The 24925-nt window shown below is 38.8% G+C and overlaps 1 protein-coding gene across 10 annotated transcripts in view; it reads right to left on the bottom strand.

The window, feature by feature from the left end:
- TRPM1 (transient receptor potential cation channel subfamily M member 1) overlaps positions 1 to 24925 on the bottom strand; it is a 91478-nt gene that overhangs the window by 10029 nt on the left and 56524 nt on the right. For 3 of the 10 annotated variants that reach the window (XM_020583538.2, XM_020583539.2, XM_020583531.2), the window contains 18 exons: positions 23350 to 23524; positions 21716 to 21839; positions 19867 to 19939; positions 18937 to 19037; positions 17239 to 17412; positions 16438 to 16572; positions 16104 to 16154; positions 15269 to 15304; positions 14464 to 14604; positions 13823 to 13852; positions 11043 to 11332; positions 10270 to 10498; positions 8682 to 8804; positions 8211 to 8342; positions 6079 to 6207; positions 5503 to 5754; positions 4758 to 4950; positions 1603 to 1623 (listed from right to left, as the gene is read on the bottom strand). In XM_020583538.2, coding sequence (XP_020439127.1) covers positions 1603 to 1623; positions 4758 to 4950; positions 5503 to 5754; positions 6079 to 6207; positions 8211 to 8342; positions 8682 to 8804; positions 10270 to 10498; positions 11043 to 11332; positions 13823 to 13852; positions 14464 to 14604; positions 15269 to 15304; positions 16104 to 16154; positions 16438 to 16572; positions 17239 to 17412; positions 18937 to 19037; positions 19867 to 19939; positions 21716 to 21839; positions 23350 to 23524 — 2409 coding nt within the window. The remainder of the gene's footprint in view (positions 1 to 1602; positions 1624 to 4757; positions 4951 to 5502; positions 5755 to 6078; positions 6208 to 8210; positions 8343 to 8681; positions 8805 to 10269; positions 10499 to 11042; positions 11333 to 13822; positions 13853 to 14463; positions 14605 to 15268; positions 15305 to 16103; positions 16155 to 16437; positions 16573 to 17238; positions 17413 to 18936; positions 19038 to 19866; positions 19940 to 21715; positions 21840 to 23349; positions 23525 to 24925) is intronic. The other 7 variants (XM_020583532.2, XM_020583535.2, XM_020583533.2 and 4 more) reach the window with 7 other exon arrangements.

Below are 24925 nucleotides of genomic sequence, written 5' to 3' on the forward strand. Positions count from 1 at the left end.
AGGAAAGATATTTTTCACAAATTGCCTGATACTTAAAAATACTATTCATATTTATTTAATGATGGCACATACATAAACGTTGCCAAATTTTGTCAGTTTATTTCCAGGAGCAACTATGTATAATTTCTACTTCAAATTCTGCTTCTAACTACATTACCCATATTAGTGAACAGAGAGGCAACTCCTTACTGTACAGCATGGCTTTCTTTTCACATTCCCAGGGATTTTCTTTTTCTCACAGTAATAGTCTAAGACAAGATCTTAATGTGTATACAGACATATTAATAGTGGAATTAAAACCAAATTCTTTAATCAAGCCTGTGAGCATACCTTGCCAAATACATAAAAGCATTGCCTTAGTGGTACCAGATTGCTGAGTATAAATTCAACCTTTATGAGGGCCCAGGGTATTGAAGAGGTCTTTAATGGCCCTGATTAGCTTCACTGGGGGTTTATACCTATGGCCCCTCTGCACACCTGTCCCTGCCTGAGCTATGTTTTACCCCTGCCTCCAGGATGGACCTTGGACCAGTGTTAGTCCCATGGATGGACCCTTCTGTCTCCGGCTGTGTATCTTTTTGCCCCTTACTGGACTCCCTAGATGGATCCCAGACTATTACTTGACCTGTCTGGGGCTGTTAATGTTACCAGCAGGTTAATGCTACCAAAAAGATAAAATTATAAAATGAAAATTATATTATAACAGCAAAATAAGACTAGTGAGAATGGGACAAAAGTTGATAATATAGATCAAACCAATATAAAATAATTGCCTGAAGTAATTCTAAGAATACATAGGTTGTCTTGGGTAAGAGCTGTCTTGGAGATGGGTAAATGCAGCAAGTTTGTTCTGTCTGAAAGTGCAGTGCCAATGTACGTGATTTCAAATACAAGGCTAACTTTTGGAACCCTTTTGTAGCAGGTAAAGTTTTTGTCAACCACAGGTTCTTTAGCTGTAATCTTAGCAAATGTGAAGTCTGACAGAGGCTCATTACAGATTTAGTTATGTGACTAGAAAACCCAGTATTTTTAAACATTTTGCAAAAAAACCCAATGCTTCAACCTCGCTTGAAAAATACTTCAAATTCCTTGAAAGCAGACTAAGCTTATTTACTGAGGTCTCAAAGAGATATTTGGACTGTAATTAATAACATTTATTTTACTTGCTTTTCAAATATCAGACCTACATTTTTTCCTGGTTTTCCTATGAAAAGTATAGCAGGAAAGTTAAGGGATTCCTAATTTTATTCAAATGGACCAATGAAAGTACTGCCAAAACCACAGTAATACTGTATCTAGGTAATCAAAGGGAATTATACAATGCCACTTATGCATCATAATTTTAAAAAACCCAATTATTTTACTGTTGGTGTACTAGAAACAAGTCTTAGCAACCACTTAAGCTCAGTTAAAACTTCTGATCTGCATTTTGTATTAAAATAGTTTTTCTCTGCTTATTTTCAAATGAAACTATTACAGTAGAAAAACAAGATTCACACCTGAATACTGGATGAGTGCTATAATTAAAATATTAGTAACTAGACAAGAAAGAGATTAATGAACATAGCTAAATGAGATAATCAGCTCTCCACAGAAACTTACGATTGATTTCCATGGCATAGACTGAACATCATTCCAAAGGAAAGGAATAGAAAAGGAGGCAGGGAGAGAAAAAAGAAAACAATATAATAATAAAGAAACGGAACCCAAAAAAGATGATTGGAAATACAGTTCTGCTGCCAAGAAAAGATAAGCAACTCAAATGTCAGAACAGTAGAGACATACGCTGAGAAAAAACATCTTTGTTAAAAATGCATTGCATTCTGCAATTTCCTTTTCATGCTGTTTTCCCCAAATGTTACATATGGCAGCAAACTAATGATAATAATATATCACAAAATGCTTCTGGCAGATGATCATTTAAATATACGTGGTATTTCTGGCGAGTAAACAAAACCGGCGTGGTTCACCATGAACACGAAGCAACTCAAAATTATCACACAAAAATCATTCTTTTAGCTATTACGGAAACATTTTCTCCTCTCTTTTCCCTTTTTTTTTTTTTTTATAACCACCCTGGCTTGGAATCTGTCAGCTGTTTCCTTTGAATAGCTATGTTTCCATTAATAGGCATGCTATTGTACACTGCAGTAACATCAGTAACATTAATGCCCATTTTGACTACCAGTCCGGGCACTTGCTTGCCAATTCCTAAATGCTAAATCTTTGTACGAAAAATCACACCATTGAAAGAAATTCAACCAGGCTTCTCTATTGTTTAAGAATATGATTCTGTTGAGTACTAGATGCTGATAACTTCTTCTTTGTGCATGTTTTCTAAACAGAATGAAGCACACAAGAGCTTCCTGGGGTGCATTAGGAAAAGCGTTACCAGCAAATTAAGGGAGGTAGTTATTCCCCTCTACTCAGCTCTGGTGAAACTGTATCTGGACTTGTGCATCTGGTTCTGGGCTCCCCCACAGAAATCAGGCATGGACATACCAGAATACTCCAGTCATGGGCACAGAGGTCATTGGACTATCTGACAAATAAGACAAGACTGAGAAAGCTGGAATAATTTAGTCTGGAGAAGGTCAAGGAGATCTTACCAGTGTTATAAATACTTGATGTTGTGTGGGAGAAAAGAACACAGGGCCAGACTCTTCTCAGTGAAAGGAGAAGCAGCAGTGGGCAGTGGGCAAAAGTGGAAAGACGGGAAATGCCATTTAAACCGGGTTATCCAGAGAGGCTGCACAGTCTTCATCCTTCAAGATACTGTAAACATGACTGGACAGTCCCTAAGCAATCTGGGATAAATGTAATTTACCCTGTTTTGATCAGGAAAGTTCAACTGTATGATCTTGAAAGGTGCCTTCCAAGCCCAGCAAATTTTGTGACTTGTGATCTCCAGATTACACCCTATCCTCAGAGAAGCAACTGAAAAAGTCCAACTACCTTCTACCAGAGGCACAGTTTGATGTAATACTTCTTCCATAAACTGTTTACACCCCTGGGCCTTGCCAAAGCCACACATTAGCACTTGAGTCAGCCCATAGCCATCACTCCCCAGTGACTTCTGAGGCTGCTTTTGTGGTGTGTTTACAGAGAACCACGGACAGATTAGAGTAAAAATTTCTTGCTGAAAGCAAAAAGACCTTCAGGAGTCAGTCCATAGACTTCCACACAGGAGAAATGTACAGAACAATTCTAAGGCAGTGAGAAGAATGCCTTGCATAGCCAGAATTATTTTAATATTAAAACAACTCAAACTCACACACTTCCAAGTTAGTTTATGGTTAGGCTACTGACACAGCAAAGCTTCTGACCAGGGAAAAAGCAAGTAGATGAACTTGCACAATCAGAAAGCCTGAACCTTTTGTCCTGTGAATCCTTTGCACTGCTGAAGAAAGATTTCCAATTCAAAGCACGCTGAGTATATAACTGAAAAATGACTGGAAGCATGAGAGAAGCCTGGGACATCTCTTACACTAAAGAGATGGCTGGCAAGGTGTTAGTTTTGATTTATAAGGAAATCAAACTGTCTACACTGGAAACATTCTTTGTTCAAACTGAAGTAGGATGTGAATGCACATAGTGAGATAAGGGATAGCCTGTTACAGTCACTTCTTCTCCATGGGAGAATTGTCCCACTTGTGAGCCAGGATAAGCTCAGGATCTTTCATGTGCACCAAAACTGCAGTATCAGACTGCAGATGACTGGCTTGACCTTTCATTTGTCAAGAGTAAATTACTGTACCCTAAATTACATTAATGAAACAAGCATTCATTTGGAAATCAAAGTTGATCTGATTGTACACTGTTCAGAAACAGACTAATGACACTTTATTCCTTTCTAAACAATTGAAATACACTTTAATGACATTTGGTATAAAAGCTTCTTGTGATGATGCATCTTTATGTTTTTGAACTTAGACCTCCAGGTTTTTCAGCCTTCCACTTCCCTACCTGTCAGTATATGCAGGTGACTGAAATAACACATACACAAAGCTAAAACAGCAGCTTGTATCATTTCAGATAAAGTGCAAACTACATGATACACACTAGAAGAGGCCAGCTGCACATTGGACTGTTGTACAAATTTCAAATATTAACACAAAATTAGCAGTAACAGGACAGTTTCCATCTCCTTTAAAATACCAACAGCTATTTTTTTAAACTAAGCAGGTTTTCTATAGGAAAGGCTATTTCCACATCCAAAGCTAATCAAGTGGAGCTGGCTTTTTTTGCTTTGTTTTCCCATAGGTGTAGAAAAGAACAACATGAATGATTCATGAAATGGAAACATTTCTGAAAGCAGACAGATGTATGACTGGGAGTAAAAATGAATGAGCTCACTGCCTGTGAGTTGGAGATGAAAGGATATGTGTATTTTAACCTCCTGCGCAAGGGATTTATTTTTTTTCCTCTTTTGTTGGAACTGACTCTTAGTAAACCTTTGGATGAAAAGAGCATTTCAGAATGATCTCTGTTGATCCCTGCAAGTAAACAGAACACTTAACACTGCCACACTCTTGGACCGGAGAATATTCCAGACTACATCGCTTTCTGTGTTAATTGAATTTGAATATAAACCAAGAGACCAGACATGCAGGTGGGGAACAGAATATTGTTCCGTCTCAGGTCTGCCACAAGAAAACAACAATATAATCATAAAGTGAAAACACTATTTCCAAATTAAAAACAGTCTTTAATTTGGATCTGATCATCTGCCTCAGAAACAGGAAACAGACTCTTACTATGAATTCTACTCTTACGGTCTATCTGGTCAGCGAACACCTCTCCGTAGATCATCCAGTAGGGCATGTAGAAGATGTTGCGAGCCAGTCTCCAGGAGGGTTCCTCGTCTGGGTGCAGGATAGCCTGGCGGGCTACTCCAAAGCTCATCAGAACCACAAGCATGATGACCACAAAGTACAGCATGTCAATCATCTGCATGGAGAGACCACAGAGAGGCTCTCAGCACCACCAGGGAGCACAGTGGTACCAGCAGGTCTGTCTGCCAGCATGCATTACAGCAAACAAGAAAATAGCAAGAGAGAATCTTTTTGACATTATTCTTTAAGGACTACTCATGAATTAAGCATACATACAAATGCAGAGAAAGCAGTTACTTAAAGGAATACCAGATTATATTTAAAAATACTTAAAATGCTAAAATCTTTGCTATCCCTGCTCTCCTTTGCATCAAACATGCTATGCTGTGCTTTCAGCACAGACCTCCTCTGTGGTTGCAAAGAAATCATACAATCATTGCTATACCATCTCCTGTGCACAGCAAATGGTTTTCTGGATGATCCTGCTGTATCTGCAATCTGTTGCATGAGTATAACATCTTGTGTGTGTGTGTGAAATTCACATGGCAACTTTTCACAGGCTTTATTCAGAGTCCTACTTGATGGAAAACCTCTTTTTAAACCAGAATGGAATTTAGTTTCCCATGGAGTTCTTAAAGACATAATTTATAGCAATTTAGGCACTAACCATCTTTCCAATCATCATGACGTAAGGTCCCAGATATTTGTTCACACCAAAGATATCTAGTACTCTAATGTACCAGAAAATGATATCTACGCAGTAAATCACTCTTCCATAACCCATGTAAGGCTGGTTCTGCAGGCGAAGAATCGCTCCTACGATAAATACTGAAATAGCCACCAGGTCAGTAATATTCCAGTATTCCTGGAGCCAAACTTTGACTTTTTGGCTCAACTTGCCAGGCTCTGACATCAGAATCTGAAACAAACAAACAAACAAACAAACATACAACAAAGAAATAATTAGAAAAAACTCCAAGTTACATTTTTGTAGTAATGGTCATGAAAAAAGACCAATCTTGTCATATTCAATAGGTATCTGAGGCCCCCTCCACTGTCAGCAAAATTTGTTTCTAGCAAAAATATTTTTAGTTATTAGTGTATTTTAGAATATGACACTTCTCTCTCCTGTATGGCTCCTCAATCCTGTGCACAAATCCATGCCATTATAATCTCTATGATCTCTTCAAATGAGCGAGCTTCTTTCTAAGGATTATGAGATGTTGGTATGGTCAGGCTTTACCTCTCTGACTTTCTCCAAAGCCAATGTCACAATGTAGGAGATGACAATCCATTCCTGGACTGATGGCCACCGTTCCATCCGCACCAAGATGATGTAATTAAATAACATCAAGTAACCAAGGTATGATATCTGCCAAAAAAGAAAAAAACCCTTTATGGACTCTAGGTGACGGATCCTAGGATCCTTCCAAATTAGGCAGCGTTCAATTACTCGAGATGACTTACACACACACACACAAAAAACACCAGTCTCCACTAATCTCCATTACAAAGTCCTGGATTATTGGTGTAAGCCAATAGAGCTAACACTCAGTTTTCTATAACGACTGGTGTAAATGCCAAACTGGTGGTGCTGGTGTCTCCAAGCCGTACAGCAGCCTTTGGTGACCAGCCAAACTAAAAAATTCTGAGACCTTTGATATCCAGACTTAAGAAATCAAAAAGGATTCAATGACTTTGCAGGGAAAAAAAACCTGGAAGCAAAACAGTAACAAACCAGAAGATATTTCAGGGAGAAAGTGGAGTTTTCTAAAGAATGGAATATTCAGTGTGAAATGTTTATCCACCACTCAAGGCAGGTATAAGGCAGAACAGGGAGTAAAGCTTTGAGCAGCACTTGCCTGGAGGGGTAGGGAAAATAAAGAGCCATACATCCCACTTGCTTTCTCACTCTGTAATGATGTGGTTGAGCCCATCTAGGTGGAATACACTCTTCAGCTGAAGCCAGAGGCATACAAACTTCTTTTATCAGTCCCTCTTCCTACTCTTGTTACTTAAACCCATCTAGATGGACAGTAGGTTTTCAAGTGTTTTGGTTACTTTAAGTAGCTCCCAGTCTCAAGAACAAGTTTCTTGCTGAAGCCTAACTCAGTAAGAGCAGGGAAGGCTGCATCTGTTTCAGAGAAGAAACACCAGACAGAAGGCAGTCAAATGCTCTTAGCTGAGGGGCCTGATAATGCATGAAAGCAAAGTCCCCTTAGCTCCGTTCCCTAATAATTTTGCAAATAAGCACATTCATAGGAACCTGTGTGTTGAGGCTAAGTGTGAAATATTCAGCTGCTGAAGACCCTTACTTGCACAAGTAAAAATATTTCCTTCTCTGCAGGAAGCAGGCCTGCTGCAATGCCCTCCACATTGGCACAGCCATGGGCCTCCAGGAGCTAAAGGAATCATAGACGCCGTGGAACATATGATCTACACAGCTGAATTATCTCATTTGTTGAAAGAAGCAAAACCAGCAATTCCAAAGCATTCTAAACCAGGCCCTTTGTGCCTGGGGCTTTCTTAGTCTACTAAAATGTAATTTCTTTGCACTGTAAAACCATGTTGAATATTTTTCTTTGAAATTAAATAGGAATTTCACTTTTAAATTATTAACTCAGGCAGCAGAAAGGGATCAATATATTGTTTTGTGATTAATATGTGCTAAAACTAAAAACCTACATATTATTATGACCTATCAGGTATCAGGCATCCTACTTTTGAACAGGTAAGAAACCGGTATCTCTTTTACAGGGGAAACACAAAATTTATGAGCAGTAGCACGAATATATATTCTGTTTTATTGTAACAGTTTAACACCAAATAATTCTTGATGCAATAAATCGAAAACTATATGCATGTCAAAAATAAGTATTTGACTCTAGATTGGTTTAATTGTTTTAATAAAAGTACCTATTAAGTCTTAGCAGACTGGGATCTGTGCTTCCATCTAGGCTGCACCCATCTGAGCAACAGGGCAAATGGTAAGCACTGATACTATAGGGTTACTTCTTGGGTTCTAAAGGACATTTCAATGCAGAACAGGACCCAGGACCTTTAAAAAGCAGAAGAATCCAGCCTAGTTTGGATTGAGTGACTGGATTGTGGAGCTTGCACTTAGTTTGGTGTATCCCACACAGAGCCTCCTTCACAGCACATAGGAGCTTTAGAGGCTGACAACATAAGCTTCAGTTGTTCATTCTGTTTCACTGTCCGCATTTTTCTCTAAATAAAGGGCGTGCTTTACTCATCAGGTTCCACGAAAGTCAGTAAAATATTTATTTATTTATTATATGGTTATTACTTTTTCACTGGAATCCTTTCAGTTTCACAGGTGTGAGAAAAACTATCAGTTTAACTATCATGACTTACTGTGTAGAACCAAAATTTTACGATAGGTGCGTTATAGAACTCATAGATCTTTGTTCCAATTGGAAGGCTCTGTTGTTTTTTCTTTCCATTCTCTTCATCCCCTTTTCGGGAGCCTGTATCTGCATTTGCATCCTGGAAGACCAAAGTTGTCAGATTTCATCAATATACAGCAGTAAAAATAGTAACTTTTCCTCAACCACAGCCTCAGCCAAGTGTTAACTACGCAGGGATTCCCCTGAGCAACAGACCTCTTTAAAAGAGTATATAAATAGAATTCCATAAATTCATGGAACTACACAGACACTTCATGTGCTCTGAGAATCCAGTCTATGCACTCCAAACTTCTTCACTCATTTTATCCCACAGAGGCAGTTGAGATTTTAACCTGAGTGAGCTACAGCATAATCAGAAAAGTCAGAAAAATGAGCACTCTTGAGATATTAGAACTTTCTAATAATGTCCATTACTGACCGCATTTTCCTCCTCCTTTTCCTTGCCTTCCTCATTTTCTTTTGACGTCTGGTAGGAATAGTCATCATAACTCCGATACTCTAGGAAAAGGATGGTGGGAGGGAAGAGAATTCCCATTATAACCTGTAAACAAGAAAGAATTCAACTCAGTATTTGTTTTCATTATGGATTTCATAACAAGGTAGGTCCCAAACCAAAATTTTCCTTTGTATAGTATTCAAGATATTCTGCCATCCTCAAGCCTAAAAAAAATGAGTAAGTACTTAAGAGGCAATGGCAATAAGGTATTGCATAAATATGTCACCCTGGAAAGCCTCCCATCTCCACAAATACTCTGCAATTAAGAAATTGTGCTCCAAAACTAGTGTGCAGAGAAATGTCATGGAATGGACACAGTGGCAGTTAGAAGAGGCCTTCAGGTTTGTTACTGGAGTTTATAGTTACTTCAGTCACCTACTATACTTAGTTTTAATAGTTAAAAAACCTATGAAAGGTAAAAGAATCTTTGCAGATTGCACTGGGAGAATTCTCTTACTATATGAGATTGGTTAGATACAGAAACACAAGCCAAAGCATAGAAAAGGAGCAGCTAAAAGAAGGCAGGTAATGAAACTAGAACAAACATCAGAAGGTTGATTAATTCATTGGAGAAAAGAAAGGAAAATTAAATAAACAGATTTAGAAAGTACCATGATGCAATGTGAAAGGCAAGACAATTGCCTGAAGATTTTAAACAGGTTTAAGAGGGAGATATGGAAAAGTGGAAATAAACTGAGAATGGCAGAGACAGTACAATGTGTATGTCAGCAAACTTGGGAATCTGACCTGGGAAGACAGATACAGCACTGTCAGTACGGGGGATTTAAGGAAATAAGGAGGTGAGCAGGATGGGCCTCCATATGGGTGACAGCAACTGCTTAAGTCAACAAAGAAAGGATTATATTCACATAAAAACACACACAAGCAAACACTGCTCTGCTTTGTTAGCATTGACTCACTCGTGTTTCTCTTCTGTGAGAGCCCCCTCACATTACTTGTCTTTTTGTAAATCAAACAATTAGGAAATATTAAAATCAGTAAGGGAGACTGCATCATCAAATCACAGAAGCAGGAAATAAAAATCACATGGTTTCACACAATGCAATTGCACAGATTTCACTCTTTTCAACACTGAGTCTCAACAGTGTCTTCTGGTACGATATTAAGCAATATAAGAAGCATGTGTCCACATCTGGTTCATTTTATCTCTATTCCCATTGCATGGACCCCTAATGATATTTTTGCTTGTATCCCACTAACTTTTAATAGAAGGAGTATGTTCTCATTTAACAAATCTCATGCTTTATTGAAAGCTGCAACTTCTCTCTCAGTTTCCAGTCATGTTAAGTCTTTCATGGAGTTATATTTTCCTTTGTCATGGTGTAATGTTTCTCAAATATCCTGAGTTTGGAAACAAAAGAAATTAGCTTTAAAACAGGTATGTTCTTAAAACATCTCTAAGTAAGCCATTTTTTCTATGCAAACACTGTGTATAACAAAGTGCTCCATGCAACAAACTCTCTTTGGAAATGATGCAGAACAGAAATACCTTCAGGCCAGGGTTTTTCCGCATGCGCAGTCGCCCCATCCACATGTCTGTTAGGAGCATCTGGCTGCAGGTGTGAGCAATGAAGTCCCTGTGTTTAGCTGCCACAGCCAACTTCAGGCAGGTAGAATTACTCCAGTTTTTCAGTTCATAGGTCAGCAGTTTCATGGCAATCTGCTCATCATGTTTATAGGACTGATCCAAGAGTTCAACAGCCAGCTGGCCAAAATCTCTGGAAGATACAAGATAAGATCAGTGAAGTTTGACTTAGAAATCTGTTTGTTTTGGGGTTTTAGCTCTGTTCACTGGGCATCATGTTTATCCACACACATGTATAGTGGCAAGAAGAACTGATCTCAAGCTTGATCTGGGACAGTCTACAAAAGTTCCAAACAAACTGTTAGTGAACAGAGGGAATTCACTTAGACCAGTAACATCTTAAAGGCAGTTTAGATCTATCATCAGATATTCCTTAATTTATGTGAGTTAAATTACTAAATTCTGAAAATAACTTTGTGAAATAAAACTAGCTAGTTTTACAGAGAGAAGCTGAAGAAAGAATGCATTCTGTCTGAAAAAATGCAAGTCTTCTCCTTGCTAGCACTGCCTTCCTTGAGATCCCAAGACCATATTTTGCCTTGTCTATAGTTGGTAAACTGGCTCCAAATGGCACTCTGTGAAACTACATTCTAGAAATGAACTGCACTTAACTAGAAGTAACGCATCTCAGCAAGCTTGTATCAAATAGACATAAAATCTGCTCTGTGTCTACTAACTTTGAGTTGTTGTCCAGATCCTGAGAGATGTCATCCACCAGCTCACTCTCAGAAGACTCATGGGCCATAGACTTGTAGAGTTTACAAGCCACAAGTGCCTTGGCCATGGATTCCTCCCCTCGCTGCCAAAGGAAGAGGGCCATCTTCTGCCGTTTCATAAGCACAGCCCACACCATCAGCTCATGAAAGGGGTACTGAAAGCGGCTGACTTCTGGGTCATCCACATCAATATCAATCTCTTCCTCCTTTTTTTTCTTTTTCTTCTTCCCTTTGGTGGGAGGCTCATCGTCCTGGGAAGAAAAGAAGAAAAATTATTCCCATCAGTTTCTAATAGCTCACCTGACAACAGCACCATGCACGGAACAAGTACTGAGAGGACACATTAATATTCCAAGTTCTAATTTGGTTTTGGTGTTTGCTACAATGAATGCAATAGGACAGAGCATGCACTGGGCAAGCACACACAGACTCATATTTTATTCAGGGTGCTGTTTCTTGTACACATAATTACAAGTAACCCATCCTGGAAAAGTGCAGTAGAACCCCTTGGTACCGAAGGCATCCCTTCACACTGCATTGTAAACAGATCTCTACTGCATGTGGAATTGCACAGGCTGGTCTGCAACAAATTAATACTTAATTAATTCCTCTGCAGTGTCAGTGGGGCTTTAACAAAGCTGAATTCCCTATGGATAGGCTCCACTGTAATTTCTGATTCCATCTGTCTCTGTCTATTCCTGCAAAGCAGTGCTGCACATCTTACAGGTACTTTTCAGACTGACATGCAGGTCATGGCAACATGCAAAAGGCAAGGACAGGCACACAGCACCCTTAAGAACAGCAAGATACTAAAGAGAAGTCTTCACCTTGGAATAAGCAATCTCCTCTTATGTATGCAGTGCACACGGAAGGTACTAAGTATCCCATTTCTTAAAGGGATAGGGAGGATAGACCATTACTACAGGAACCAAGATGGAAGTAACTGAAGGGAAGTAGTAACAATGAAGCAGGATCCTGAAGGGAGAAAAGCCACGATTGGGAAAATTAGGGTTTAAAAAATGTAGGAAGAACATTGCATATATAAGTGTAGAGAGAACTCATCATCTTTGTAGATCTTGATTCGAGTCTCAGAAGCCGATTACAGGTAAAAGAAATTGCTATTTGACAAAATCAGTTCTTGTTCAAGCAAGCTCAGCATAATGCACTATGCATAATGCATTTTTCAACAAAATGTGAACTTAAATCCAAATTCAGAGTTCAGCCACCCACCCCAAGTTTCCAAAGATGACTCTTCAGCTCAGCAATTGAACATCTACTTCTTCAGCAGTTTTAAGAACTGCAAGTGGTGACCTCTGTCTTCTATGAAAAATTCAGGGGTCATTAATTGCACTAAGTATTGACCATCTCTGAAGCAGAGGACATAAAATCTCAGATGGAGGACCAAAAATTAGGTCCTCTACACACTAGGAAAATCAAATAAAAACAAACCCCTGTGTAAGACAGAAAGTGCTGAGGAGTCTAAACTTCTGTTTTAGAGCTGCTAACACTGGAAATGAAAAAAACCCAACCCAACCACATGGAGTCACAGCAATTTACTGACCACTTCAGCAAAGACATGTAAATGTTCTTTTAACTTTTTCTTTCTCTTGGAAGAAGGGCTCTACCTGCTGTCAAGTGGAAAGAACACTTCAGTCTGTGCCACATAAAACATTTCTCACTGAAAGAAATAGGAAAATCAAAATGTGCTTTTGGAGAAGCACTGTGATCAATGCTGATCTAAAAGGGTTGCACCTCTGAGGGGCTGAGCTTTTGGCTTTGAGCCAGCAGAAAAAAGGAAGCTAATCAGAGATATTAAACACAACCCCTTTCTGAGGTTCTCTACAGATTTTATCTGTTGAGAAAAAAGCTGTTTATCTGCCTGGGGAAATAAGGGCATTTATGTGTGGGTATGGTTCACATCAATTATAACAAGCAGCATGAACACCTACTGTGTTTGAGCACTATCACAACATTAATAAAATCCCACTTCCTAGAGAAATGCACCTGCCTCTTGGTGTCAGTGCTTTCCTGGTCTATAGTGATTTTATTTTTTCAGAAACAAAAGCAACTACCTCCAAAATAGAGTGAGTTTTTAGGCATCATCCCAGATTTGTTTCTGCTCAATTACGAATTTCTGCAGACACAAGCAATTGATGTAGGGGCTGGACCCAAAATTCTGGATCAGCCGCACTGTTTACAAAGCATGGTGCCATCACAGTAGCAAGGATGTTTTATAGTGGAGGACAGCATCTGACCACCTTAGTTTTCACTTCAGTTCAATGTTTACTCTATGCTAAAACATCGTTAAGCACAGAAATTGTTATTTCATGGTTAAAGATTTCGCCACAACTAGCACTGCTGGCTTACATTCTCTTTTCAATGGCATTAATGTATACACATGAACAATTAAACCTACGATACGTTCCAACATGAAGCGTGTTATTACGTAACAGTGCTAAAAATTGCCTGAAGACTATTAAGCAGAGCTTTAGGCAGTTCTAAAGATGCTATCCTAAGAAAACGGTCAGAAGTATTTCATACAATGTTTGCAAAACGGAATATTCTGTCTAGTTGAAATTTTCTGTAAATCACAGCAATAATGAAAAGCTAAGACCAGGAACAGGCACACAGCACCCTTAAGAACAGCAAGATACTAAAGGGAGTCTTCACCTTGGAATAAGGAATCTTCAAAATGAAGAAATGTTTTGATAAAACCAGTATTTTTAATAAATAAAACTTACCTCCATCCCCAGTAGTTTAAGAGCTTTTGGCTGAATATGAAAAAATAGAAAAGAAAATCAGTTAGATGGGAGGAAAATTTGAAACACCAAACAATACCAAGCAAACCCATTTCCATTTACAAATGTACAGCATTTATTATGAAACTTACTGTTATAAATAATTGTACCAGTAATCCTGCAATTAGTTACTCTTCATTTTAACTGTATTTGCAGGAATGCAATGGGTTAGGAAATATCTATCCTGCACTCAAAGGAAAGATTTTTATTCAGACTGAAGAGTTAAATTAATCATTTGATAAACAGTGCTTTGAGAATTAGAATCACCACACGGTCACAAAAGCTCAAAAAAAAAATAGTGCTTCTAAACACACCACAGTCAGAAAGACTTGGATTATAAACTACTGGAATAGGAGGAAATTCACCTCCAGATCAGTGTATTCACCACCTCCCGTCTCCTCACATCCTTTAACACAGATGTCTTACAACTTTCTTATATAACTTCACTCTTGGAGTTTCAACTTCTACCTTGCAGCATTTCTTTAGAATTTCATATGCAGTGTTTCACAAAAACAAAGGAAGAGAGTATTACTTATTTTTTACCATAAGCACAATGGCCATATCCAGAATGAACTCATTCTTACCCTCTTTGGTCCAAATAAATTATTATAAAGAGTCCGAAAACTTTTCCGAGTATAGTTGCAGCGATAGGCTCCACCCATGAGATATTCCAGGACAAGACCAATATCTATTAGGCTGATATGATAATCTGGTGGAAGATTTCCCTACAAAAAAACCCCCCCCACAACTTAATAAGGATTTAGGATAAGAAAACATAGACATAGGTTAAATTGCTCGGCTAGACATACGTCATAATTAAACTGGCATATGGGTATTATTTACAGCCACTGGGTTCAGTCTTTGAACATTTGTACGAAATCATTGGTAACTGATTCACATAATGAAAATTTTTGGGGTCACAGCTTTTTGGTTTTATTGTTAGCAGAACTCATAATTGTGAACAAATTTTCATTTGATTCACTCATATATCACTGTCCATGTAAGTTTACTTTGTTTACAAGGCTTATATTCACGAAATTAAGAAACTTTGTACCAATTATCATTAATCCTGTATAAAAGCATGACAATTTCATGGTGAATATCCTGACATTTATACTTCACATACTTTTTAATGGAAACTAACGTTTCATCATATTATCTACAGTTGAGACTACAATGCAGACCATGATTAATGTGCAGTCCAGAATCAAAGCAAAAGGCAGATTCTAATTTTGGCAGTTACAGCTAAAGCTGGATAATTGTATTGATGCCACTGGAAAAAAACCAGTCCTTCATTGTACAAGCTACATCCTACAGCAATGACTCATTCTACAGCACCACTGAGCAGCTGCTATGATGAAACAATTACATCCTAAGGAAGCACATCACCTCCAAGTTAACCCAACTGAGTCCCCGGGATTGCCGCTGAGGGAGGGAGCATGAAAATACAATGAAAAAGAGGAGAGACAGACAGCAGAATGCAGAGGAACATTAGTAACACTCGAAGTGACAACACGGAATGAGAAAAGTGTTAAACAATGAAGCAGATGAATATGAATTATACATTAACACAGTACTGCATAATTCTCACATCTGAACCTCCCAGGAATAACTGGGAGTTTTCCTTGCAGAGACAAATACAGGCGACTTCATGTAGCTGAATTTTACTGAATAAAACCTTCAAAACCTCAAAGGAAGAGAATACGACAAATCTCACAATGACCCTCCCTATTCACATATAAAGAACAAATTTTCATGTAATGGAAACAAATGAGTAACAAACTTAGGACAGAAGAGATTTTCTCTCAGGTAGAAGTCAGACTGGTGGGAGAAAAGTAACTAGAAAACACACAAGGAAACAAACAAAAGGGAACAAATTTTGCATTCATGGGTGAAGCTTCCAGTTAACCTAGCAGGCCTTCCCTTTCACTTCTCCTCTGTAATGCTGCATTGGGAGCTTCTTGTAGAGAAGAAGCATCAACCTAAATCTCAAATGCCATATTACACTATAGGAGCTTAATTTAGTTAACACCTTAGTTTTTAAATTACTAGCACTGCCATACTTGATTTAGACTGATGTCACTGTTTGCCACAGGAAGACATTTAACTTTGCTTTTCTTAACAGCTGCCATCTACTTTCAAATGCCTGCTCCCCCCATGCTATGCTTGCTTTTACTGTTGATTTACATGGCTAATGCAATCACAGAAATATAACACTGCTTACCTTTTTCACATCTCTGACTAGCAAATGCAGCGTATTTGGCGGACCCAGCCTCTGAAACAAAAATAATTCATGATCCATTAGAGCTTCAATTCTTCAGATTTTTGCAAACATGAACGTAATTAGTGATCTGGCACCTTAAGCAGAACTTTAGACAACAACCATGTGCCATCACACCACAGAGGGGTGAAAAGAAGGAACTGCGTTACAGTGAGGAATACCTTTCTAGCAAGGGCTGTGTAATACCCTTTTTATAAACCTTTCTGTGGTGATTCAAGGCACATACAATACAGTGGCAAAGATACCACAGGGCATTTTAGTATTCCTGCTCACTCACAGTATTATAAAGTTCCTCCAGGCGAGGAATAGTCAGGAAGTGCTGCATGTTCACTCCGTTCTCAATAAGCAGTTTCACAAAGTCCACTCGATCGAGGACCAGTGCATCCAGCATAGCCTGCTCCAGGGAATTCACCTGAATAGCAGAATGAAGAATGTTAGACCACATGAGTACAAACGAGTTGGTTGGGTAACAACCACATCCATTTTCACTACTTAGAATATGGACTGAGTTCCCAAATATATTGATTAGTCTGCAGGTAAAAAGGAATTTAGAAAGTAACATTTTACCCATATGCAAGTGAATAGAGATAGCAGAGTTTTCCAAACCTTCAGCAATATAACTGCAGCTTTCAGTCTTTCAACATGTGGCTTTCAACCATTTTGTTCAGTATTTTTAACTAAACCAGGCATACCATGCTTGACACATTATGTTAAAAAAGGGATTTACTTGCTCAAAAGTAAATAGGAACAAGTGATAGGAACAAGTTAAACTAACACATACACAGAAGGATGATGTTCACTGGTGTTCTTATTTCCTTGTGACAACTGCAGGGAAGAAGATGCTGCACCTCAGTACTAACTTGTACTGTTGAGGTATGGCTGCATGTGGTGCATGTGGGATGAGAGAGGGATTCTTGGCTCAAATACTGAACAGTATTTCTGCAGAATCTACTGCTGATCTTGTGGAAATGTGCAAATGAGTGTTCTACAGAACGAAAGTGTGTATTTTCCTTCTCTCTTTGTATCTCGGAATGAAAAAAAATCTTCAACAGTTTTAATACAAATACTTTCATCTCACCCAGTTCAGGAGTTCAAGTTTTCTTGGGTCTATTTCTTCTTCTGGTTCTTCTTTTGCTTTTCCTCCCTTTTTCTTCCCTTTTCCTTTTCCTCTGCCTGCTTTAGTCTGAGGTACTGGAGATTTCTTCTCCTTCTCAGGAGCTGTACCATCAGGAGCTGTAAGGCTTCCTAAAGGCTGTATTTATAATGCATTAAAGTATTAGAAATCTAATTGATCGTACAGTAACTATTTAATTGCGTACACTCCTACCAAGCTCACCGGCCAGTCATCACTTCTCACATTGAGTCAACTAAAAATGATAATTTATCTAAGTTTAATGGCCTTTTTGCATAGTCACAACTTGACCCTTTTATAAAAGCTGTTATGTCTAACTTAGTAACACTGAAAGTCAAAGCATTGAAGGAGATTGACTGGGGAGGATTTCTCTCAAAAAATAAAATCAGTGTGAGAGGATTGGGACACTTCAGTTCCTTTGCTTTCTCTGAAAGCAGTAGTTGTCAAAATAAATAGCAACAAGAGGTGGACAGAAAGAATTTAACAAGAATGCTGCATGATGCCAAATAGCATCCATACTACAGAGCAGAGAGGAGAGGATGGAGAGCCACTCACTCGTTCATTTCTGTTCTGCAGACAGTATTTCTGTTTATACCTCTGGAGACACTTTTAGTCTTCACCAAAGTCCTTCCCCTTTCCAACCTATCTTCCCAGGGCAGAGGCACACATTCACCACACTACTTGTCGATGATTTGGAAGCTTAACTTGCTCCAGATGATGCTTAGGTTACATAAACTCCACAGACAAGAAAACTGAATTACAACTACCCGTGCTCTGCACCGACAGCTATGGGACCAAGCCTTTAACAAGGCTTCTTTCCTGGGGTTTTAATAGTCTTAAAAAACTCTCCTCTGCCCAGCTACCACAAATCCATTCAAAAGCCTGGACAAAACTGCAACTGCCAAGTGGCAGCACAGGCTAGTCTGAAAGCAATCTCTATGAACCTGGAATGACAGTGAATCCCAACTGGCTGGTACTGCTTCCACAAACTGCTGCACAGTAGAAGTATGAAACAGGCCAAAGCAGTAACATGCTTCAGCTCTTGGTGGAACCTCTGAATCTAACCACAGTAATATGGAGATTGGGACACTCCATCCAATTAAACATTTGGTAGTAGTTACACTTCATAATCTTTAGGATTATTAAATCCTCTCTGTAAGAGCATTTTCATGAACCTTGGATATTGAAATATCATCACATTACTAGAAGCGAAGGAATAAAACTGCATATGCAGCAACATTTTAAAAAAAATGATTATACAGGCTTCCAAATGAAATAAATCTATCCATTATGCACAGCATGCACATGAATAGTATTCCTTTGTCATTTTATTGCATGGTTTCAAGAATGATGACTAAGCAAAAAACCCACTGCAATTCTTTCCCTCATTCTTACAGCCCCTTTCAGGCTGCTCTCCTCATGACACTTTACAGTAATTCAGCATCAGATAGCTCACACTGTAAAGCAAAAAACAACAATACAGTAAGACATGAAAGTGGCTTAAATAGAGGATTTTAGTTACGCAGATGAATTGCAGTGTTTCACCATTGCTGCCAGTGCAGCATCAAAATCCAAGGTGTAAATATTACATGACTTAATTTGAAGTACTGACAAACAAAAAGGGCACAGAAAACTTTGTCTTACTGGCCAGTGGTGTCCAAAGACAAAGATCTGGCTCCGTGCAATGTCTACACGATTCCAGGCCAAAGCCAGGCTGAGTTGGTCTGGAGCAGATGCATTGGTACCTAAAGAGAAACACACAGATGTTTCATATTTCACACATGATGAAACAAGACTGGATAACCTTCTGCAGTAACTAGAAAACAGCAAGCCTGGCTCTACATCATACTACCATCAATAATTCTGCCACAAGGCAGTGGATTCATCAAATCAATTTACAGCATCTTCCATTTAACCCATAATCCTAATTTCCAAGGGATTCATGAGATTATCTCCCCCTTTTTTTTTAAAGCTTCCACATAGACTTTTATTCTGATGCTAAAGACAGACATTTAACTCTCCTAAAAGACCCCTCTCAGCTCTTCTGGCTGATACTGTGGATAAGAGTGTAAAAATTCTTCTCTTTATTCCTTAGCTTTGGGGACTCCAGTGATCCCATACTGAGCAAGTATCAACTACTATATAACTTCAGACAGAAAACAGTTGTTTCAGCAAACATAACAAACCTCAAATAAATATGGAGCCTATCCTATTGCTCTAAGGTTCAAATGGAACAATCTGAGATCTGGAAAAATCCAGGTAGCCTTTTATCTTCCCACTTTTTTTTCCCTACCTTTATTAATGTATGCTAGAACTGCAATAGAATGAGCTAAAATATCAGCAGTACAGTTCTTGCAGCACTCTCATCCCAGGCTTTCAGGGGAGGAAAGCCACACAAAACTTTCAATCTAGATTTTATGCTTCAAACTAATCTGAATTTGAACCAAACACGTTCAGGTACTTGTCAGAATCCAAGTAAAGAAATCCAAAACTTAAACATGAAGAGTGAACCTCAGAGTATAGGAATGTCTTCTTGGGATCCTTTTGTGCATCCTAAATGCTTGGAAAACCCACCTTTGAGGAGAGCAGTTAGGATGGACATCTCAATGTCGTGCTGCCCTTCAGAGCCCATGCGGAACACGGTGATCTAAAGGGCAGCACAAAACCAAACACACAAAATTACAACACAGGAAGGAGAGAGACTAAACATGTGGATAGAAAATAGAGCAGAATGGTGCACCCTTATTATTTCCTACAACTTAAGATTTTTCAAAAAGTACAGTTCCACTAAATTTTTCTTTGAAATTTAATTTTTGCTAAAGTGTTTAATGAAATTCTTTCAATTATGTTATCCTAAAATATCCCTGCATTAGTAAACATGACAAACTTGATGAAAATCTTCACCAAACCTGTGAATTTTAAAAAGTGGTGATGCAAAAAAAAAGTGGAATTTTAAAAACTGCCATGCAAAACTGATTGTTTTCTGATGGTTCTATTACTTTCCAGTAGTAATGGAAATGGAACTGCTAGTTACCCAAGATAATTATCATAGCCTCCTTTTATTGATGATAACACTCAAACATTTTTTAGTTGCAGGATGTGTTACATATGACAATCAAAAAACCAGAACCAAATAAAGAAAAGCAATTATTTATAGTCCCATTTGCTTCATTCAGTCCATTACAATTCAATGATTTTTAAAATAGTGATTAATGTAAATCTTAGCCATTTAACTACATATTAGAAGATTAATAATTTAGAAGCATAATAACCAAATGTTAACAAAGTTAATACTGAATGCAGACCAAAAAACCCCAAATGTTTCATTTTCCAGAAGTAACCATTCACATTAATTACTGAGAATAGCAATTTTCTCAACAGTTAGAATATATTTTGCATAAATGCAAAGCTACATGACATTAGAAAAACTATAGAAAAAACATTACTAATTAACAAGAACAGACAAAACTATCAACAGAAAACCATAACCATAAATCTGCTTAGGCTGCACAGCCAGTGTCTGAATTTTGCTGAGTAAACCAGGCCTGCTCTGATGCACATTTTAAATTCAAGACAGTCTGACTAAGGCAGCTGTGAGCTCTCTTCTCTCAACCAATTTTTCTAGGAAGGCTGACTCTCTTTCAGTCAGCTTATCAGAGTCATGTTTATTACCAACCTTACTTCTAATGAAGTTGTATGTATGGAACTCACGTTGGCTTCATATTTGTAAAAATTCACTGAAACAATTAGTCAAACACTCAAGGATTCATTTTGCCTGCAAAGGCACAGTGAACACAATTTCAATACACTGCTTCCAGATGACAGATGTGAATATCAAAGACTTTTTTTTCCTGAGCACACTTTTCTCTGCAGCTGGGATATGGGAGACAGGCAGGAACCTAAGCGAGTGGTACAGCACACAGAGCAGACCTGCAGCAAACCAGGAGCAAGAAAGGGTGGGATCTTCAGGAACACAATGTTTCAGTTGCTTTTGAAAGGCCTGAAAAGTCCCTTTTCCTGGAAGGAAAGGCTGTTAAAGAGTAACTATGTCAGAAAACCAAAACTGTGTTGACGCACTCTGTAAGCTGCTTGCTCCTACGAACCTTTTCTTCAATTATCTTTACTTTCTGCAGCTGATCTTGGGTTTAGTGCATTTATCTCAGTGTCTTCATCTGCCTTGCTGAAGTCTGTGGAAAAAGATTCCTATCATTTTACACAGGAGAAGAATCTGAAATTTGGTTTTGAGGCTCTCCAGAAGATGGAATCCCTTCTTGGCCTATGCTTATGAATGAATGCGTACATTTAATGGACCTACATGGAAAAAAAAAGTTTAAACCATAACCCTGTGAAAACTGCACTTGAAAGTACTCTGTGAAGTTTGGTTATAGAAACTACTTTTGTGAACTACTTTTAGGAAACTTACAAGTTCTTTTTTTTTCATGCACTCCATAAGAATGACGAACAGCTGATGAGCTTGATTCCTGTTGTAGTTAAAGGTTTTCTGGATGGTAACTAGAAGCTGGTCCCTAAGAGATTCATTTATTATCCTGAATGAAAAATGAGACATAAAAGAAGACATTGCCAGAATGAATAAATATTCAGAAGGCCTGCTGTTTAAGAAACAATAATATACAGGTATTCCTCTTATATATCATAGATACAGTTCTGTTAACAAGTTCAGTCTTCAGGATTTTATCACTAGGCCTTACAGGACCCCTACCTTTGCTTCTAAATGTTCCAAGTCCCTTTGCATATAGCTAAAAACCCAAAAATACTTCACATTTCTGATATATCACCTTGGTTATTGTCTCAAACAGAGGACTAAACTTGCTAGTGCATCTGAAACCTCATAACACCCAACTGAGAAACAAATGAACAATCCAAAAGATAATTAAAGAAATTAGATTGAAAACATCCTAGAAAGGTCAGAAATGCTTGATCTCCCAAAGCAATATGAAACAGCCCTTCCATTTCCTAATAAAACACATGCATTTTCAGATTATGGCAAACATTACTAGCAGGTCTGTGAGAGATGCAGTAGAATTCAAAGTTCACTGTGAGAAAATGATTGGACTGACAAAAATTCTCATTATAGACCTGCCTTACTAGATGAACACATTTATCTTAACATAATTATTGGAGAAGAATTTTGGACACTGCATCATATGCACTGGGAGGGAAAGTCACGCAGTGAGCACATCTCAGACAGACTAATCCTGATAAGCTCTTTCAATTGCCTATGAGCTGATAGGAAGAATGAATAAGAAAGACAAAAAAAAAAAGAGCAAAGTTTGATCTAAACTAAGGAACCTTGTTAGACAGAAAGGAAAAGAAAGTTGCTGAATCATAAATACTGTTGGTGCAATTGAATATGTGCTATGTCTAAACACCAACAAAATCCAGCATAAGAGCTGCTCTCCTAATTCAGCAAGTAACATCCACACTGCTTGCAACACTACTTGTCTGCTTAGTATTTAATCCAAGCTAAGCTTCAACTTCAGTCAAGTAAACAGGCTCTACCTTCAGCACAAGACAGGTATGCCATACCCTAATTAGGACAATATACTAGGTGGTTGCCTGTAAGGCAAAAGCAAAACAATGAAGGAAGCCCAACATTTCCTCAGCTGGTCTGGCACTCTGGGACAATGAAGTTCATTCACACAACACAGCAGAATCAGGCAGCACAGATTTTGCAAATCCATGCACTAATTAACCTCAGCCTTGGCCTGAGGAAAAGAGTTACTCCTGGGAACTTGTCCTTGCTTCTACCATGCCCAACCCCACACCAAGTATAGTGCAGCAAACCCTGATGGAGCTTGTACAACAGTGTGCTGACTGAGAAGGAAGCTCATTTCGAAGGACCATCCCATGCATTCAAAGTGGCAACAACTTCTATTCATTAACTCCAGGGCTGATATCAAACAGGCAACAAAAGCTGACTGACAGCAGAATGCCTCTGTTAGCAGCATTTTGTCCTTGATGGTTTTTTTAAATGAAGCTGTATGAAAGCAAAGCATATATTCCTACACAGCTTTGGTGATGATCTTGAAACCTTACCCTCCTTCTTCTGAATACTTGTGTGCAAATGACAGAATGTCAGATGCTCGCCCGCTGCCATCACAGATCACAACTGGGAGGGGGGGTTCTTCCTGCAGACACTCCAAGACAATGGAGATCACATTGGGACCTCCTTCCACTATGAGCCCAACTACAGGAACACCTTGCCCCAGTCCTGCAAAAAACAGAAGGACAGAAACAAGGAAAAAAAGAAGCGTCATTCAAATACAGCTTAAGAAATTGAAATAAGTGGATGTGATTTCTGTGTCAGAGCATCACTTCAAACCAGAGCCCTTATGAAAAATGATGGCCATTTCAAGGCCAATGTGAGGAAAAACATCCATAAGCTGTTTCATGGCCCCAAAAGGAAAAGAGTAAGATGTCTCTCTGCCCTTGCTTTTACATCAGCTCCATACTGATAACTCATCCACTCAGTGTTGGTGGATGCTTGTAATTTCTCTTGACAGACACCAGGTACAGATAAAGCAGCTAACATGGCTGTCCTGTTGCTTCATCAGCTTCACTGTTACTCAGATGGCTCCCAGCTACTGCCTTTGATGCTTTAACTCTTCATGGGTTACCTATGGGAAGTCTTCAATAAGGTGACATACCTATGCTTATTCCTAAGATAAAAAATTGAATTAGCGTTTTTATCATGAGGCTGAAATGGTTGGCCGATGGAAGAGACGACAGCTGAGCATCCCTTTGCTGTCCCTGCCTCACTGTGATCTCCAGGCATAGGATGACAAAGGGAAGCCCACAGGTCACATGGTCTCAGTAGCCTTGGTCACAAGAAACTTGGGGAAATGAAGGACAAAACATTACCTGAATGCTGACTAATTCCACTATCATAAGCAATTGAATTCACTTCTTAATCTGTGAAATGACCAGCACTTTATAAAGATGCACTTTTTTTGTTTGGCTGAGAACACGTTCATATTTTCAACCTTGATTCCTCTCTGAAGAACAGGAACACCATGCACAGTAACAGTAGAAGCTTCCTGATTTCCTCCTGCCAGTACACCCCGGCTCTGATAAGGAGGAGTCACAGAGCATGGGCCGGCCTGTGTGTCCATGAAATCTTTAGTGATTCCTCCTGAGATTTCCAGCAGAGGTGCCTGTGCTTGGAGTGATTAAAAAGAAACAAAACAACTCCCTGTATGTTGTTACTAGCAGGTGTGCTGCAGCCCTTCACACAACAGGTTTCTCTGTGTATTTCCAGCTTTGCCCTTCTCATGACAACATCAAACACTACCTAAATTGGAGTCAATATCCCCAAGCCCCAGTGGTATTACAAGAAATGACAGAGAACAACTTGTCTCTGGGCCCTGAATTCCTGATCTTCCAAGCCAATGCTCCCTTTTACAGCCTCACAGCTCTGCCAGCACTTCTGCAGAAGACAAAGATGACAAAAGCAGGCTAAGGTGAGCTGTTTCCGTCTGTGGGCAGCAGTACCTGGCACTGCCTCTGTGCTCAAAGGCAAGGGGCAGCATTTTCCTGAGCTATTTCTTAGGCTCACCATTGGCAGAGGGAAGTACTTAGAGACTTCCCAGAACATTTGGATAACCCATGGCTG

The sequence above is a fragment of the Corvus cornix genome, chromosome 10, assembly GCF_000738735.6.
Source record: "Corvus cornix cornix isolate S_Up_H32 chromosome 10, ASM73873v5, whole genome shotgun sequence".
Lineage (NCBI taxonomy): Eukaryota > Metazoa > Chordata > Aves > Passeriformes > Corvidae > Corvus > Corvus cornix.